General features: G+C 46.2%; 1 protein-coding gene across 2 annotated transcripts in view; it reads left to right on the forward strand.

Annotated features, from left to right (window-relative positions):
* Window positions 1-2,809: 2,809 nt before the first annotated feature.
* Ncf2 (neutrophil cytosolic factor 2) overlaps window positions 2,810-18,937 on the forward strand; it is a 31,318-nt gene continuing 15,190 nt past the window's right edge. Inside the window, exons 1-4 of one of the 2 annotated variants that reach the window (XM_020169604.2) lie at window positions 2,810-3,170; window positions 4,983-5,065; window positions 14,373-14,481; window positions 17,663-17,797. In XM_020169604.2, coding sequence (XP_020025193.1) covers window positions 2,997-3,170; window positions 4,983-5,065; window positions 14,373-14,481; window positions 17,663-17,797 — 501 coding nt within the window. In that variant the 5' untranslated portion in view covers window positions 2,810-2,996. Of the gene's footprint in view, window positions 3,171-4,241; window positions 4,309-4,982; window positions 5,066-14,372; window positions 14,482-17,662; window positions 17,798-18,937 lie in introns of those variants that run through there. The other variant, XM_074047282.1, reaches the window with a different exon arrangement.

The following is an 18,937-nucleotide window of genomic DNA, read 5'->3' on the forward strand; positions in this document are numbered from 1 at the left end:
AGATGAGTCTAGATGTGAGAGGCTCAGTGAATCAGAGACTCTCCCGGCCAGCTCCACGGCTGGCCTTGAAGGAGGAAGCATCTGTGCAGTCATAGCTCCAAAGAAGTGAATTCTTCCACAACATGCAAGGGCTGGGAAGCAAATGCTTCCTCTGTGAAGCCTCCAGATAAGAACGCAGTCTGACCGAGGCCTTCATCTCAACTTTGTGAGACGCTGAGCAGACAGCCCAGCTGCACCCAGCTCCTCTCCCCGGACACTGGGAGAATCAGTGTGCATTATTGAAGCCATTCAGTTTGTAGTCGCTCTCAATGCAGGGGTAGAAAGCAAACACAACAGTGAATTAGACAGGACTGGCTTCAGGTGTCTTCCTACAGAAGGAAGACATGGGGCCCTGAGGTTTTTAGGGGACCCGTGTACAATCTTCTATGTCCTCGTGTGGAATCCAGGTTACACATCATAAATGAGGTCTCCACACCCCCTCCCAAGGCTCCTGTCTTATATCAGTGTATCACTCAATGTTAGAGTTGACAGAATAGAACATACATACTTTTCCCTGTTACAAATACACCTCACTGTATGCAACTCATGGGGTACTACAAACAATTGTATTTTTTCAAGTAGGATTCAATTTTCTCTTCTCTTGGTTCATTTAGTCAATTAGTAAGAGCTCAAGGAGTACCTAGGGAGGGACTGAAGGACAGTGGGGATGTGGTGCTATCCTTGGAGGAGCTCCTGAGAACCCTCTGTACTGGAAAAGATCAACGGGCAACAGAATGCCGAGCCTGCAAGGGCACAGGAGGAAGAAGAGGCAGAGCACAAGCCCAGGAAAAAGGACTTCTGTTTTGATCTTCGGCACAGGCTCTTTGATCTCAGGCACTCTTCTCAGACAAAAAAGGGAGACATTGGGAATGCTGTTAGTTTCCAGCTGAATGCATATGAGCAATAGAAGTTTGGGATCGCTGAAAACTCTCAGCTCTTTTGGAATTTTGGAATCATTTTGAAGGCATAGAGCTGAAACTTTGGGTTATCCAACCAAATACCTCAACACCAAAATGATCTGACACACGACGTTTACTGAATACTTGCTACATGCCAGCACTGTATCACATACTAAGAACACAGTGGTGTGTCAGTCAGGAGGTTTTAAACTATAATAGAAAGCCCTGTTCACGACCCTTAAAGAATAAACAGGATTCTTTGTCTCAACAAGCAAGAAATTGCGAGGTAGTTCAGCTCCAAGATTTGCTAATTTAGAAGCTCACTAGCATAATGAAGGAGTAGGGTTCTTTTTTTTCATTGCCTTTTTCTTGGGTCAATGGTTTGAACATAGTTAGCTTTCCTCATAGTCACAAGATGGCTGCCACTGTTCCAGGCACATCTTCACAATGCTTTCTAGTAGAGAGACCAGTATTGCTTCTTCCCATGGCGGGGGTGGGGGGAATGGATCTTTTCCAAAAATCTTCAGCAGCTTTCCCCTCAATATCTCATTGACCAGAGTTCTATCTCATGCTTGTGCCTAAACCCATCAGAACCCCACTCTCCTGCAGTGTTGGAGGCTTCAACCCCTACAGCACCTGGCCTCAGTCGTTTGGGAACTTGGACGGAACTTGGGTTCTAACAAAAGGACGACGGGGAATGAAGAGGCTGCAAAGGTCACCTGCTGACTGTATGAAGCAAGGGGTAAGTGGACTGTCTCTGCACTGGGGTCAACAACAATCTCACAGGTGACAGACAATTACAAATTGTCATGAATCAAGAAAAGCAACTTCAGAAGTAAAAGATACGTAGTGTCCAGCCAGGCAGGGCTGGGAGAACACTGGGCAGTGGGTACTCAGCCTGGCTCATTGGAGTATGAAAAAAAAAAAAAAGGACACCTGTAAGCTGGGCATGGTGGGGATGTGGAGCAGAAGGTGGGGTCTTCCTGCCCCCTGAGGAGTTTGGAGATGTCCCAAGAGCAATGCAAAGGCACTGAAGTTTAAAAGCAAGGAGCATGATGTACTTTGAGTAAGTGCTTAAAAACTTGGTCTGATTGCTGTATAGAAAATGGATGGAAGGATAAGAACATGCTAGGGAACTATAAGGTCAACCCCTAGTTGAGGGTGGCTTGTGGGTAGAAGGGTAAGCAGACAGCGGTGAGACATTGCTAGTGCCCTGAGGGACAGGGGGAGTTAGCCCCAGATTCCTCCCGAGGTATGAAGACAAGTCCTGCAAAGCCATGCTGGGCACACATAACCCCACCATGGAGGACAGCAGGGAGGTGACACAGGCTTCAGGGATCAGCAACATTGTGGGTGTGCATGCAGCAGACTGGACTTCGTGGCAGCATCTTCAGGAAGGTGGGGTGTGAGCAGCCCAGGCATAAAATTGAGATCCTCTCTCAAAAATAACGAAAATAAAAAGGGCTGGAGGTGTGGCTCAAGTGGTAGAGTGCCTGCCTAGCAAGCACAAGGCCTTAAGTTCAAACCTCAGTATCACCAAAATAAATACAGCCTGAGAGACTGAGAGAAAGTGAGCAAGGAATTCATTTAAGGATGAAAAGAATTCTCCAAGGTGTTGGAATCGGGGTACAGGGAGGCACCCTGTCCCACCAAAGCTGTCCTGGCCTGAAGCTGCCAGGGTGGGTGGAAGACTAACAGAGAGGAGGCCGGGGTGACAGAGCAGAAGCATTTTGAGGAACTGATCTGAAGCAGCAGCATCTGAGGGACTTCCTCTCTCTGCCACACTCCACCTCCTCCCATCCACCCTCCAGTCTCTACTTTTCTCTGTCTGGTAGGTTATGCGTCAGTTCCTGAAAGGTGGGGACATTTCCTGACACATTTGCAACACTATGAAGTCACCCTAAGGGACAGTTGATCCTCTTCTGCACACCAAGCCTAGCTGTGAGGACTGGGTTTGGGGACAGCTTAGCCGGGGACGACTCTGCCCCTGGCCCCCCCCACCCCCGCTTGGCCTTTCTGACCCCTGGCAGCTCTAGACCTCTCAGTGTCCACCTGATCATGTCCCTGGCTGAAGCCATCAGCCTCTGGAATGAAGGGGTGTTGGCAGCTGACAAGAAGGACTGGAAGGGAGCCCTGGAGGCCTTCAGCTCAGTCCAGGACCCCCACTCGCGGATTTGCTTCAACATGGGTTGTATGCACAGCATCCTGGAGAACATGCCTGAGGCCGAGAAGGTGAGTGAGGGGCTGGCTCCCTCCTCTGTGCTCAGGGAATTATCGCTGCCTAGAAACCCAGCCTCCCAGGAACCCTGCAAGGACAAGCCTTCTAGGCCCCACCCAGAGGTCCCCACTGACTTGGCCTGGGGGAAGGGCCTGTCAGCCACTGTTGTAAAAGCTCCCCAGCTGGTTCCCCAGGTGACAGGGTGTGTCATGCTCCACTCGTTATGGGATCCAAGCCAAAGCAAGTGTTCTTCAACACCTTTAGGAAGACTCCCAGTGTATTTTCTTCTACCAATTCCTCCTGGACGTAGGCTTTGTATGCTGCCACCTTCTGCCTGATTCTAAGGTGTACGCTAGAATGTTCCAAGAATTTCATGGGCGTCAGCGTCACCTGTCTGAGCGAGGGAGGCATTGGTAAAAAACAGGTTTCCTTCCAAGTGACAATTCTGATCGATCTGCTGGGCACGCTTAAGGATCCTAAGGCATAGTGTGATTGATTAATGATGTCTGCCAAGCCCATGGTGTGGGGTGTCTAAATATCTTTTTAAGGTATTTTTTTCTCCCTTACAAAACCTGTCCTGTGTGGGGCTGTGCATTCTCAAAGATTACTTTTTAGAACTGAGCATAATAAAGCGGAAGGGCATGGAGTTTGGAAGCAGAAGATCGAGGATCAAATCCCAGCTGTTCTGCCTCCTGACCGTTTAGTGTTAAGCAGGCCACAAAAACTCCTGGCTCTCAGCATCTTGGAGGTTTAAGAATCATGAGGATTAAGTGAGACGCCAACTAGTAAAGTGCGGTACAACTGGGCAACGTGGTATGCAAACAAACAATGAATTCCCCAGCACCCTTAGAGACCACTTGATCCCACAGTTATCCTGTGAGCCAGAGGGGAACAAACCTCAGTCACACCCTCCTGACAGGAGCCAACAAGTAGCTCAAGATGCTCCCACATCTGACAAGCCCAGCTCAGGCTCCAGAGTGGTGAACGGGCAGGCAGGAGCAGGTGTGTATGTGAGGGCATGGCCTCTGCCTGCAGGGAGGGCTGTGACCCAACTTCCCTCCCCTGCTTGCTGAGGACCAAGCACCAGCACCACATTCTGAGGGTGGTGAAGGTACGGTGCACACTCTCAGGCAAAGGAAGTAGCTGGTCCAGGTACAGCTCCACCAGCAGGGCCCATTGACTTCTACCTTAGCCTTGACAAATGATCCTTGGCCAGGCTGTCCTGGCCATGGCATGCTTTTGGCTTCCTGGCTCCTGTGCTCTTGGGTCTGCAATCTTCTTGAACTCTTCTGAGGCTGGCCCTTCTCATTCTCTCTTCTCTGTTTCTTTGTTTTCTTGCTTGAACCCTTACTATTAGATATATATATATATATCTAATATATCTATATCTATATATCTATATATATATTTAGAGAGAGAGAGGGAGAGAGAGATAGCTATATATATGCTATTAGTTTAATTATATAATACTGATAGAATAAATTTATATCATAAATATAATGATTTATATTTTTTAATTACATTATTTTCACTTAAATTAATTTTACTAATGGATCCTGCCAGTAATCTTGAAAGGCAGGTAAGAATATCCCCTTTTTTACAGAGCAAAAAACTGAGGTTTGGAGATAGGTAACTTGCCACATGCTATGGAAGGAGGAAGTGGTACCTCAGAGTGTCCTGATGCAGGGGGCCTGTGCCCCACGCCTCCGGCCTGTGACCTTGAAGAGCTGCATGGTTCCTGCACCCCTCCTTGACTCTCCTTTGGGCTCATCTCACACCTCCTCTCCAACTCACTCATGGCCACGTATGGGTCCTCCTCTCCGCAGGCCTTCACCCAAAGCATTAACCGAGACAAGCACTTGGCAGTGGCTTACTTCCAGCGAGGGATGCTGTACTACAGGATGGAGAAGTAAGTGGCACCCACACTGGGGAGGTTCCAAGAGAAACCCAAGGGTCTCAGTGCTGCTAGACCTGGTTTTCAAAAAGTGCTTCTGGCCTGTGTAGGGAGGAAGCCTGACTGGTGCTTCTCAGGCAGTCACAGAGGAAGCAGAGGCTCACTGGGGAGGGAAGACAGGCCTGCCTGGACTGTTGGCCAGCTGGCCATACTCACAATGAGCCTAGAAAGCAGCACAGGCTTGCTATTCAGCCAGCATGATACCCTACCAGTGTCCCTGATGGGGTCACCCATGGTGGCCTAGAACTCTGAAGTACTGAGCTGTTCCAAAATGAGAATTATCACAAAACCACATCAAAACCTGTCTTCATCCCAGCAAAATGTGCACAGCCCAGTTCAATCCACTCAATGCAATATGATTCGGCCACAAAAATGAGAAGATGGGCTATTAACAGTGTATGGATAAAAATAACTTAATACAGATAAATAAGAAGTATATATTAAAATAGAGGAAGTTCACAATGTATGTCACTTTTCTTTTTTATAGGACTGGGGTTTGAACTCAGGACTTAAAAGCACGCACTCTACCACTTGAGCCACACCTCCAGTACATTTTGGTCTGGTTATTTTGGACATGGGAAATATTTGCCTGGACTAGCCTTGAACTGTGATCCTCCTGATATCAGCCTCTAAGTAGCTAGGATTACAGGAGTGAGCTACCAGCCCATGCTATAGATGTCAAATTTTTTAAAAAAGGTTTTATCTTAGAACAGCGTGTATAATTCAATGCCATTTGTTTCGTAGAATAAAGACTAGAAAGCCATAGACCAAAATATTATTGGTAATCCTTCTGAATGGTGGGATGATAGGGAACTCCATTCTATCACCTTATCTTCATTTTTGATATGTTCATAGTCAACGTGAAATGATCAGTAAAAAGATAAATTTTAAAAATGAATGTTAATATCAATTCCTACTTTCCCTTAGATGCCCAAACAACAAATAAGTAACAAAGGAAAAATATTCTCAATGTAAACCACAAATGTTTTGGGAAGACCTCAAACTGACCCCTTAGAGAAATTTTCCAGCCGCACGCACAAGTTCTGGGGAAGACGAATTTGGCTCAGGCTAATGAGGAACTTCCTAGCAGTGAAACTGGTCCAAGCATGGTGTGGGTGGGGATGCAGGTAGGCAGGGCATGAGAGAGGCTGCAGAGATGCCAAAGCCTGGAAACAGGCTGGGCTCTGGTCCTGGGCCATTTTAGAAGGCTTTGATCCTAGGCCTTAGTCAGAAACGCAGCCTGTAAAGTGTATGTGCTCAGTTGTTGCTAGGGGCAGTGACAAGATGTTCAGAGGACTTCAAAGATGTAGATGTGGTCAATTATCTGAAGAAGAGTATATATAAGCGAAGTCTCCTCAGAAGAAAAGGTACAGACAGAGAGGCAATCAGCAGAGAGAGTCTGGGACAGCAAGAAGGTACAGGGGTGTCTACCTCCATCGGCACTGTGCCTCCATCTAACCCGCTGTCACCCTTCTTAACGTCCTTCTTCTCATTCCCTCCTCCCCGCATCTTATACATTCTCCACATGTATGGAACATGCATGGAGACCAAGCACAAATCCTCCAGCCTATTTGAAATTTCAAAAGACAAACTCTAAGGCCATCCCTTTAAATCAGCTTTAACAACCTATAATAAGAGACACCAGAGCAAGAGGGAGGGCACCCAGAAGGTCTTTTCATTTAAAAATGCTGGGAGGTTCCAGAGCCTGGAAGGCTAAAACTTTGAGCAAGTTAGAAAGACGTAGGGATAAGACCCAGGAACTCAGCTAATCTGCTAGTTAAATAATAGTTGAATCTGAGAAAAAAAATCCTGCCAAATTTAATCTTCAGTTCAGCAATTCTCTAATGAGGAACTAATATCAATGAGGCACCATTCTCAGCCCCAAGCTGGCTCCTTTCTTTTGCCCAGTCCTTAGGTGTTGTCATCCACCTAACATTCTGTTTTCTTTTCCCTTATCTAGCAGGGAAATTGATAGCAGGGGTTGTTAAATGACAAAATGTCTAGGCTCTCTTCCTACAAACAACACAGGAGCACATGCCCCTTCCATGTACATTTTCGGGGGATATGGACATGAAAGCCCATATGTAATCTTAAGGACCATTTCTGGACACCACCACCCTCTCCCAAAGCACTGGACTCCACTCCTAACCAGCCAACTCTGAAATGTGTCACTGGGATCAACTCAGAATATCCTTTACCTTAAACCTCATCAGGCTTCCCATTCCTATTTGCGCTGTTTTGTTTTAGACCCTCATTTTTCACCAGTACTACTGCGGACACTTCCGAACTGATTTCCCAGCCAGACTGAGCATATCAAATCCACATGAGATCTTCCAGGTCTCATTGCTGCAGGATAAAGGCTAACGGCCTTGCCCAGGCCTCTGTTGTTCTTCTTTAAAGGTCTGATAGAATTCAGCAGGGAATCCATCAGGTCCTGGACTTTTCTTTTTGGGGAGACTCTTGATTGCTGCTTCAATTTCATTTTGTGTTATAGGTCTATTCAGGTGATTAATTTCCTCTTGGTTCAGTTTTGGATGATCATATGTATCTAGAAATCTGTCCATTTCTTTTAGATTTTCAAATTTATTTGAATATAGGTTCTCAAAGTAGTCTCTGATGATTTCCTGGACTTCCATGGTGTTTGTTGTTATCTCCCCTTTTGCATTCCTGATTCTACTAATTTGGGTTTTTTCTCTCCTCATTTTAGTCAGGTTTGCCAGGGGTCTATCGATCTTGTTTATTTTTTCAAAGAACCAACTTTTTGTTTCATTAATTCTTTGTATGGTTTTTTTGGTTTCTATTTCGTTGATTTCAGCTCTTATTTTTATTATTTCTCTCCTTCTATTTGTTTTGGGATTTGCTTGTTCTTGTTTTTCTAGGAGTTTGAGATGTATCATTAGGTCATTGATTTGGGATCTTTCAGTCTTTTTAATATATGCACTCATGGCTATAAACTTTCCTCTCAAGACTGCCTTAGCTGTGTCCCATAGGTTCCGGTAGGTTGTGTTTTCATTTTCATTGACTTCCAGGAACTTTTTAATTTCCTCTTTTATTGCATCGATGATCCATTCTTCATTAAGTAATGAGTTATTTAGTTTCCAGCTGTTTGCATGTTTTTTGTCTTTACTTTTGTTGTTGAGTTCTACTTTTACTGCATTGTGGTCAGATAGTATGCACGGTATTATTTCTATTTTCTTATATTTGCTGAGGCTTGCTTTGTGCCCTAGGATATGATCTATTTTGGAGAAGGTTCCATGGGCTGCTGAGAAGAATGTATATTGTGTAGAGGTTGGATTAAATGTTCTGTAGACATCTACTAGGTCCACTTGATCTATTGCATATTTTAGATCTTGGATTTCTTTATTGATTTTTTGTTTGGATGACCTATCTATTGATGATAATGGGGTGTTAAAGTCTCCCACAACCACTGTGTTGGCGTTTATATATGCTTTTAGGTCTTTCAGGGTATGTTTGATGAAATTGGGTGTGTTGACATTGGGTGCGTACAGATTGGTGATTATTATTTCCTTTTGGTCTATTTCCCCTTTTATTAGTATGGAATGTCCATCTTTATCTCGTTTGATCAATGTAGGTTTGAAGTCTACTTTGTCAGAGATAAGTATTGCTACTCCTGCCTGTTTTCGGGGGCCATTGGCTTGGTAAATCTTCTTCCAGCCTTTCATCCTAAGCATATGCTTATTTCTGTCGGTGAGATGAGTCTCCTGTAAGCAACAAATTGTTGGATCTTCTTTTTTAATCCATTTTGTCAAACGGTGTCTTTTGATGGGTGAATTAAGTCCATTAACATTAAGCGTTAGTACTTACAGGTATGTGGTGATTCCTGCCATTTAGTTGTCTTAGTTGTTTGAAGGTTTGATTGTGTGTACCTAACTTGATGTTACTCTCTACTGTCTTGCTTTTTCTTATCCTGTGGTTTGGTGCTGCCTGCCTTTTCATGGTTAAGTTGGGTGTCACTTTCTGTGTGCAGGATCCCTTGCAGAATCTTTTGTAATGGTGGCTTTGTGGTCACATATTGTTTTAGTTTCTGCTTATCATGGAAGACTTTTATTGCTCCATCTATTTTGAATGATATCTTTGCTGGGTAGAGTATCCTGGGGTTGAAGTTATTTTCATTCAGTGCCCGGAAGATCTCACCCCACGCTCTTCTTGCTTTTAATGTTTCTGTTGAGAAGTCTGCTGTGATTTTGATGGGTTTACCTTTGTATGTTACTTGTTTTTTCTCTCTTACAGCCTTCAATATTCTTTCCTTAGTTTCTGAACTTGTTGTTTTAGTGATGATATGTCGTGGAGTAGTTCTATTTTGATCTGGTCTGTTTGGTGTCCTGGAGCAGGCCTCTGTTGTTTAGCTGTTGACTGCCGCTCACTCATCCTGCATGCATGCCTCACCTCAGCCACATTAACTCGGGGGTGGCAACCGTACCCTCTTCTGTGTCTCTTCTTGTGACATCTATCCAGCCTATGACAGATAATTGCCTGTCTCTCTCTGTCTTCCCTCTCTCTTTTTGGCAGAACTAGGTTGAGCTCAGAGCCTTGCACTTGCTAGGCAGGTGCTCTACAGCCTGAGTCACTCCACCAATTCTTCTTACATTGGTTATTTCTGAGATAGGGTGTTGCTTTTTGCCCAGGCTGGCCTCAAACCTTCCAGAATCCTCCCTATCTCTGCCTTCTGAGTAGGTGGGATTACAGGCTTTAGCCACCGCTCCCTGCCTGTGAGTTTCTCAAGAAATTCTTACAAACTCATGCCGGTACTTCAGTGCCTAGATAGTAATTACTCAATAACTGATTATTGAATTAATTAAATGAAAATGAACAAAGTTTTTGCTTCAAGGAACTTATAGTTAAAAAAAGGGGAAACAAGTCAGCAATAGCAATAACTATGATGCAAGGCAGAACTGGGCAAATGCTGTGAGCACTACATTGAAATAAATGCTGTGGGGACTTCTTTCTTCCTGGGTGGCTTAGGAATTCCCTCCAATGGCAGGGGGATTTGTTTTAGGGCAATCATGTTATGAATGGTGCCTTTTTCTGTTTTCCCAGTTCTATGCTGTGGTGTTGCTCTTCTGTTATTAGAAGGCTCCAGCAGAACAAAAAGTGCATTCCTGAGGAGGCGGGTGATATCTCAGAGGTGACCCTGCCAATGCTGTCTCCCTTCTCTGGCCCTAGCTTTGTCATCCCAAAATGGGAAGGGGCTCTAAGTTGTCCTTCACACCCTCTGCCTGGTGAATCTTAGGGCTGTGAAAATAAAAGAGTGGTAAGACTTTTCTGATGGAGCTGGCTGAAAAAGGAGAGACACAAGGCCTTCCTACTGAGCTAAAGATGGGGAAAGGGCTGGACCCCAGCCCCTGTCAGAGCTGCATCCAGCATCCCAAAAGCTCACAGTATCCTGGATACTGCAGCTGCAGGATTCTAGGCTGTGTGGGGAACAGCAGGACGTTCAGGTTACTAAGAAACCTTTACAAAGCCTGTTACCAAACTAAGACAATCAGGAGCCCTTTCCAGCCAGAAGCCTGGGAGAAGCCATGGCAGAGGGCCCTGCCTAGAGGTGTAGAGGCTCATGCAGCACAACTAGGGTGTCGCTGGGTGGACACACAGAGCCCTCAGAGCCTACAGGTAGTGGCTGCTCCTTGGCTGTCTCTTGGGAGATTTTCAAATGGACCAGAAGAGAACTTTAAAGGGGCCAGAAGGAGCCAGGACTGGGCCCATGACACACAACCCGGCTCTGTTTGGGACTTTTCATACTGCCCTCGTTCAGAGAAGTGCAGTGAGAAACAGAGCTGTATCTCAAAGTGGAGTCCCCACTCCTGCTGGGTGCAGCCTCCATCATCAGGTGCAGGGAGGAGGAAAAGGAAGACGAGAGGCCAGGAGCAGGGAGAGAGGGGACTCCCAGGCAGGAGGATGCGTTCAGAGATGTGTGTTGTAAAGGATATTAGAAGGGATAACCCCACCTGGTTTTTCTCACTCAAATCAAGACCTGTGGATTAATTTGCTGGTTGTTTCCTCTCCCAGCCCCCACTGGGGACATCTTGATGAGCTAGAGAATTACAAGGAGAGTTTTGCTGGTTCCTACAAGCAGACTCAGGCATCTCTCTTCACAGCTGGAATCCATCAGCTTAGCCAGCTCAGCAGGGAGGCAGGCACATTTGTAGGTTAATGCTGATGCCACTTAAAGTGTGCCCTCTGAGACCTGCAGCTGGCTCTCAAACCAGCTATGGAACATGAGTGGAGGAGATTGCAGCTGCCAAGGGAACAGGACACCTGCCCCCTCCTTCTTGGCATAGGAAACCAGCCTGCTGCCTAGCCTTTTGGTTTAGAAAGAGGAACTCATGACATCAACCTACCTCCTCTTCTTTTACAGGGTCACCTGAGGGATGTGTGGCAATGACTTGAATGCCCATTGCTTCCTAAGGAGGAGCCTGCATGCTTTCAATGCACTTGCTGCCATCTTTGTTAACAGCAAGCTTTCAGCAGAGGCCATCCTCCTTTTTAAAAACCCAGGCTCTCCTCTCTCTTTGCCTTGGTAGCTACCTCTGATGCTTTGTTTGACTCTAGCAGGGATGGCAAGTCCAGCTTCTTCCCCCCAATGCCCTGGGCCCCAATCCTTAGGCTCTCCTGGCCAACCAGCCCTCCTGGCCAGCTCCAAGCCTCCCTGAAATCATAGTCCCTGCTTGACATAGCATAGAGCTTTAAATAAGCAGGTAATAAGTGATTGGTGCATAGGTTTAATTTGTAGGTTTTTTATTGTGTTTGGTTTTGCTTTGGTGGTACAGGGTTTTGAACTCAAGGCCTTGCACTCTGTAGTTAGTACAGTTTTGGAGCTGAAAAATGTAATGAATTATTCCTGTGAGTGTCAGACACTTTTCTAAGCACCTAAATGATTTGGTCCACTGAGTGCTCAGACACCCCTGGGAGGTATGTGTTATTGCTGTTCTTACTAAAGATAGGAAACAGACTTGGAGAGATGGAGTAACTTGCCTTTCATCACTGGATGTGAGAGGCTGAGCCAGGACTCAAGGCCAGTTGGTTTTGACTCCAGAGATCAGATCTGGAACCACACAGTAGCAACTCCTTATGCATGTGCACTTTGTATGTAATCTACTCCTTGTAAATACTGTGCCTCCATATTACTGAGAAGTCACTTGCTAGGGTCTCCCAGTGTGGAGAGTGGATTATGAGAAGCCTGTGAGAACTGGACATAAGCAAGGCGAGATGCAGCTCAACTGTTTTTCCTAAGATTATCTGTAGGCCGAGATAGGCACAGCCCTGGCCATGGAATAGCGAAATGCAGAACAGCTGCTTCTAAGTTGTTTACATTCAGAGAAGCAGGAGCTCAGGTGTCTCCTGTTAACAATGTCATGCCCTCACCCAAGAACCTCACTCTGCCTTGTTTATCACTGGGTATAAAAAACTCCCTGAAAGAGGATGCAAGGCTTTTGCTTTGGGGCTTTTTGCTTAAGCCTTTTGCTTTTGGCTTTCTGATGGGGAAGGCCTTTTTGATGTGGGAGGCTTTTGGAAAGGAAAAGAACTGCTGAAGGGAAAAGATTGTTGCAAGGAAAAGAATTGCTAAATGGGAATTGCTAGCAAGCCTGAGGGCTGAGGCTTTAAGAAAGGTAATGAGAGAACATGGGACAGTGCAAGTGTGCACTGAGAACTTTATACATAGGCTGAAGAAAAGCTTACAGTGCAAGTCTAAGGACTGAGATGTTAAGAGTATGCATATGCAGATTTCAGGCTCGGCTGTTGTTTGCAAGTCTGAGCACTGAGGCTTTAAGAAAGCTAAGGAGACAGTGCAAGTCTAGGGGCAAAGTCTTTGAGAGATTATGCTAAAGAACAGCTAAGAGAAAACATGGGACAGAGTGAGTCTAAGGAAAGAGGTTTTAAGCAAGGTTTTAAAGAACTGCAAGGAGTAAGGCCTTAAAGAATAAAGATAGAGAAAAGAAGCAAAGAGGGTTGGGCGTCTCCACCCAAGTGCTCAACACACCTGATCTCACTTTCTGTCTGTCTATCCTGTGTCTTTTCTGAATCTCCAGTTGCCCCCAGTTAGGTTCAGTAATAACCAGGAGTGAGAGAAAACTCACTCCAACAAGGGAGTGAGAGAAAAAAGCTTGCTCCATTCCAGTTAATGGTAGGCCTGCTTGATGTGTTTCCTGGCTCCTGTCCCCAGCCCCAGGGTACCTTCCCTCTACGATGCTACCTCCTGAGAAACCTGCCAGCCTGTGTCCAAACTCCAGTCTTGTCTCTAAGAGAAGCCCTGGATGCAACTCTGGATAACAGTTGTCTAGGGTCTTTTGGCCCCACACCCAGGTGGGAGTCACAACCAAGCAGCCAAATTTGTTCCTGCTAGGCCAGAGGGCTGAGTGGAGTGACAAGAAGGATAGCTTGTCTTTTGCTGTCCCCACCTCCAGCAGCCCAGCAATTGTCCCCTCTCACCAGGGCCTCCGAGGGCCCAGGACAGGTCACAGCCTAAGTTGGTTTCCTCAGAAGTATGAATCTAGGTCCTGACTACACCCCTGCAGAACTTACTGATGTGGTCAACCCTAATTCACTGCCATGATTGTAAGGAGAGCAGCCCCATACACCTTAAGCCAGTCAGTACAATGCCAATCCAACACAGCTCGAAGTGGCAGGTACAAGGAACAGTGTCAGAAATAAGGTATGGCTTCCACACTTGTTATCCCCTCCTTTCCAAAGTGTATGGAGGAAGCAGAAGGCGAGAGGAGACTATGAAGGCCACAAAACCAAGAGCTAAGAGAAGGCTGTGGCAGGAGGTAATGTCAGCAGCTGTGAGGAGGGGCCCCTCAGAGCTGTGCCCAGCTGGCCTACGTTGCAATGGCAGGGAGGGAGAAGAAGTGGGAGGCAGGAGTGTTCCAAGTCAGCTCCACAGGGACACAGGTATGTGCAAGTGTGACTCCGCTTGGAGCTCTCAAGAGAGATTGAGGGCTGTATATGAAGGTGACAAACCAGGCTGTCAGGAAGGTGGGAGTTGTATGCAGTCTATAGAGAAGACAATCCCTGTGACTATCCAGACTGGTGGCCCACTGGAGGCTATGATGCACAGATCTAGGGCGTATGCTCATACTGAGTCTACAGAATCCTTGGGCCAGGATTTATGAAAAACTAGGTAAAAAGAAATGTTAACGGCTTCTCCCAGTAGATGAACGGGGAAGGGACAAGCAAGAGACAGTTTATTCTTCAACTCTTCCTCCATGTCCTAGACTGGTTTATCCCCTCTCTGTGTCCACAGATATGACTTAGCTATCAAAGATCTTAAAGAGGCCTTGACTCAGCTTCGGGGGAACCAGCTGATTGACTACAAGATCCTAGGGCTGCAGTTCAAGCTGTTTGCCTGCGAGGTAAGGAGTTCAGGGCTGGCCTGGGCAGGGTGCTTACCATGCACAGTAGTCTGCTGATGCCTGCATAGGCTTGTCAGTCATTTTGCCTCCTGTGCCCAAGACTCAGAGTTTTTTGTTTTTTTTTTTTTTTTGTGGTACTGGGGTTTGAACTCACGGCCTTCACCTTGAGCCACTCCACCAGCCCATTTTTGTGACGGGTATTTTCGAGGTAGGGTCTCACAAACTATTTGCCAGGGCTGGCTTTGAACCGAGATCCTCCTGATCTCTGCCTCCTGAGTAGCTAGGATTACAGGCGTGAGCCACTGGAGCCCGACCTCAGAGTACCTTTTAAGAAAAGACTCAGGTGTGCTGGAGATCTAGCTCAGTGGTAAAGCACTTAGCCCTAGTACTGTAAAAGTAAGTAAATATAGGAAGGAAGGAAGGAAGGAAGGAAGGAAGGAAAGAAGGATAATAGATTCAAATGTCATAAGGCTCCTTGTAAAGTCGTTAGCAACCTGAGAGTATGCATTTTATTAATATCAGGCTCAAACATCCATGCAAAAACGAGCCCACTTGTCTCTCTGCAGAAGTAATTATAGTAATTTGCATGTTTTGTTTAGCAATTCTGGCTGACAAGCTATTTGCTCAGCGTTATGCTAACAAATCCGAGATCATGGGATCAGCCTCCTTGTAGCACGTGCTGTAACTTCTCAGTTCCCGGGCTACAGACCACACTAGTTATTATTAAGGAATCGAACCCCGTGTATTTGGTCAACACTCTAAGAGAGAAAAATTATACTTTGCCACCAATCTGTCCTCTCTTGCTCAAAGAACTGCTCAAAACACAAGTTTAGGTAGTTTTCCATAGAAGGACATCTTCTTTTCTGCATTACCAAAAAGGAGAGACATGACTGACTTGGACCTACAAATTCATGTCCTTTTTCCAGACAGTCCTCCCCACCCCCAAATATACACCAGAAGCTTTAAAAACTAAAATCCTTGTGAATATCATGGATCTTTATTTAGAAGAATTGCTGGGGGTAAAAAAAATCCCCTTGCTTTCGTTTCTCAGACCCAAGGTGTCAAGTGTTCCCAGGGTCCCTCGGGGCTAAAAATAAAAAGAGTCCACAGTTGCCCAGGGCCCCTGGGGACATGTGGCCCCACCCTAGCCTGACAGCTACTTGACTTCTCACAGTCTGGGAAGATGAGGCTGGGAACTGGCTGGCATTTGATCAGCTTCTAAAAGAGTGTTGGACCAGACAGTTCTTTCTTGGGGGGTGGGTAATGGGAGTCTGTACATTGCCAGACATTTAGCAGCATCCCTGGCCTCCACCCACCAGATTCTAGTAGCTCCTCACTCCCAGTCATGATGACCAAAACTGTCCCTAGATGTTACCAGTCACCCCACTGAGCACTACTTACACAGATTAAAGGGTTGGGGGATCAAAGGGGTCTAGTAAAAGGACCCTGCACGGCAGCATTAAAGCTGAACTCATGAGAGGAAGGTCCTCCCTGTTGCTGAGGTTGAAATGACCTGAGGATCAGGACATACTGGCTGAGTGGACCTGTCTGCAAGTGGGAATCATCTAGTCATTTCCCTGCCTACCCCATTCTTATTGAGGAACCTCAGGTTTTCCTAGTCACCAAGTCATAAAAACTAGTTGTGGGGAAAGGTCCCAAGAGAAAGTGGCTGAGAACCAAATGAGAGTGTGAACCACCCAAGTTCTCCTTCCTTTCTGCACACATGGTCATGGGTATAGGTCGGGGTCATGGTTAGGGCAGCCATGCTTATACAGATGCTTATTGACTTGAGATCACAGGTTCTGTCCAGATAAACCCATCTTAAGTTAAAAATATCCCAAGTTGAAAGTCATTTAACACCCAAGCTGCTGGACAGCAAAATAAGCAGTATACCGTTTATCCTTGTGATCGTGCGGCTGATGGGAGCTGCAGCTACATCCACTGGCTAAATTGTATGGCCTTGGCAAAGATCAAAATTCAAAGTTTGAAGTAACATTTCTACTGAATGCATACTACTATTGTAGTCAAAAAAATTCCTAAGTCCAGGCTTACTCAGCCAGGGACCATCTGTTGGCAGAAGGCAGCAGCTCACTGATGCTCAGAAATAGGCCTAGAAGGGAGAACAAACAGATCTCCACTTCTGGAATTGGTCCTGGCCCCCACTAACTGGCATGGAGGTACCCATCCTATCATGCATGCATATCTGGCAAATTTGTGCTTGGTGTTGGCAGGAGGCCACTATTCTTTCCATCTGAGGGCTGCCTGAGTCTTGTCATGACATGGCAGCTGGCATCCCCCAGAGTGATCCAAGACAAGGTAAGATGGAGTGCTAGTGTCCTTCATAACCAGAGCTGCAAAGGTCACACTGATTCATTTCCATAATATCCTTTTTTTAGTAGTTTTTTAATCTTGCTAATGCATTCACAAGATTGCTTGATTTTGTGTGAAAGTTATGAAGCATGATAATAAAAGAAACTCATGAACCTCCTGCTCAACTAAAGACCTGAGAAATGGCAAATGTTGAATTTGCCGTTCTCTCCCCACCCCAGGTACAGTGGCTGGTGTTTGCTCTGCCCCTCTCCAACTATATTGGATTTTACCAGTGCAATCACCTCATTACCCTTGCTATGGTACAGTCTTGTTCTCACGTGGCCTGGCCAGGTTCCACCAGTGCAGGTGCAGGATGCTCCTTTTAGAACCTTCTCCCACCTTGCACCTGTCCCATAGCTCAGCCTCCACTCAGAGGCAGGAAGCTGCACTGGGAGCCCCAAACCTGCATTTTCGTCCCAACTCTGTCTCTTCCTCTTCAGTGTGCCCTGGGCAAGCTGTTCTTCTCCATGTTAAAACAACACAAGAGGGCTGGCCGAGTAGCTCAAGGGATAGAGAGCCTGCCTAGCAAGCATGAACCCTGAGTTCGAACCCCAGAGCGCCCCCCCCCCCAAAAAAAATCCCATAGTAGTTCTCATTTCCTCTTAACCCACTTGGTTGTTAGAAGAATGTCCAATACATATTGAGTTTCCATATCACGATGCTCTCTTAGCGCCGTGCTTGTGTTGTTCAAGTAATCATTTGATGCTTTAGACGTTCCAGGAGGTCTGGGGAAGGCAACACTGCCTGTGGGTACATGTGAGCCCTAGATTTGAAGGAGTCTCGAGTTTGTGTGTGGCCTCTGGTCTTCCAGGTGTTATATAACATTGCTTTGATGTACGCCAAGAAGGAGGAATGGAAAAAGGCTGAAGAGCAGTTAGCGCTGGCAACAAAGATGCAGTCCGAGCCCAGGCACTCCAAAATTGACAAGGCCATGGAAAGTGTCTGGGTAAGTGGCTGGCGATGTGGGTGGGCGAGGACTTCCCTGGATTCCTACTTGTTTCTGGGTACACCATGGGTGGGGGCGGAGGGACTGTGCCTTTCTGTGTGTTCTGGGCATCACTGCTCTTTCAGCATTGTTCCATTTAAGATCTGAATCTGTGCTGAGAGACCGAGGCCTAGAGTATGGAATAGCAGAGCCCCTGAATCCCTCGTAGTGGAGCCTCCCAGCTTCCCAGCAGCCCCAGGAAGCAGGATGTTAGAGGCTGTCCAAGCATTGCAAGAACAGGGGCTGTTTGACTGCTCACCTTCATGTCCTCACAGCCTGGCCCAGTGCCGGGGACAACATAGATCTCAACAAAAATTTATTGATTCTGTGAAGGAATGAGCAAAATTATCCATAGTGTGAGCGCATCTGGAAATGGAGCTGGGTTTGAATGAGATCTTTGAAACAGCAGGAAGAAGAGGCCCAAGTCAGCCTTTGTATGGCTGTACACATCAGCAATGCTAGTCCCAAGAGAGCATTTACTGTCAGACCCTTGCTTAAGTCCTGGGTCAATCTCGTGGTGGTGCCCCTTATGCTGGGAGAAAACCCCAAAATACCATGCAGAGTGGGAGAGGGGCAGCACCCCTAGGGAAGTGGGTGCTGGGCAAATCATACCAGCAGAAGGTGATGTTAAAACCAATGGCTCCTCCCCTCACACTCCAGCATAATTACAGGATCTTCCTGGCCAGTTTGCAAGCTTACTTCAATGGATCCTTGCATCTGTGCAGCAAGGGAAGCATTTTCAGATGAGGAGAGTAGCAAGACATCCTTTTTCAGATAGTAAGACATCCTTTTTCAGATGAGGAGAGTAGCAAGACATCCTTTTTCAGATGAGGAGAGTAGCAAGACATCCTTTTTCAGATAGTAAGAAAGACATCCATTTTCAGATGAGAGTAGTAAGACATCCTTTTTCAGATGAGGAGAGTAGCAAGACATCCATTTTCAGATGAGGAGAGTAGCAAGACATCCTTTTTCAGATAGTAAGAAAGACATCCATTTTCAGATGAGGAGAGTAGTAAGACATCCTTTTTCAGATGAGGAGAGTAGCAAGACATCCTTTTTCAGATGAGGAGAGTAGCAAGACATCCATTTTCAGATGAGGAG

Source organism: Castor canadensis, chromosome 11 (assembly GCF_047511655.1).
Source record: "Castor canadensis chromosome 11, mCasCan1.hap1v2, whole genome shotgun sequence".
Lineage (NCBI taxonomy): Eukaryota > Metazoa > Chordata > Mammalia > Rodentia > Castoridae > Castor > Castor canadensis.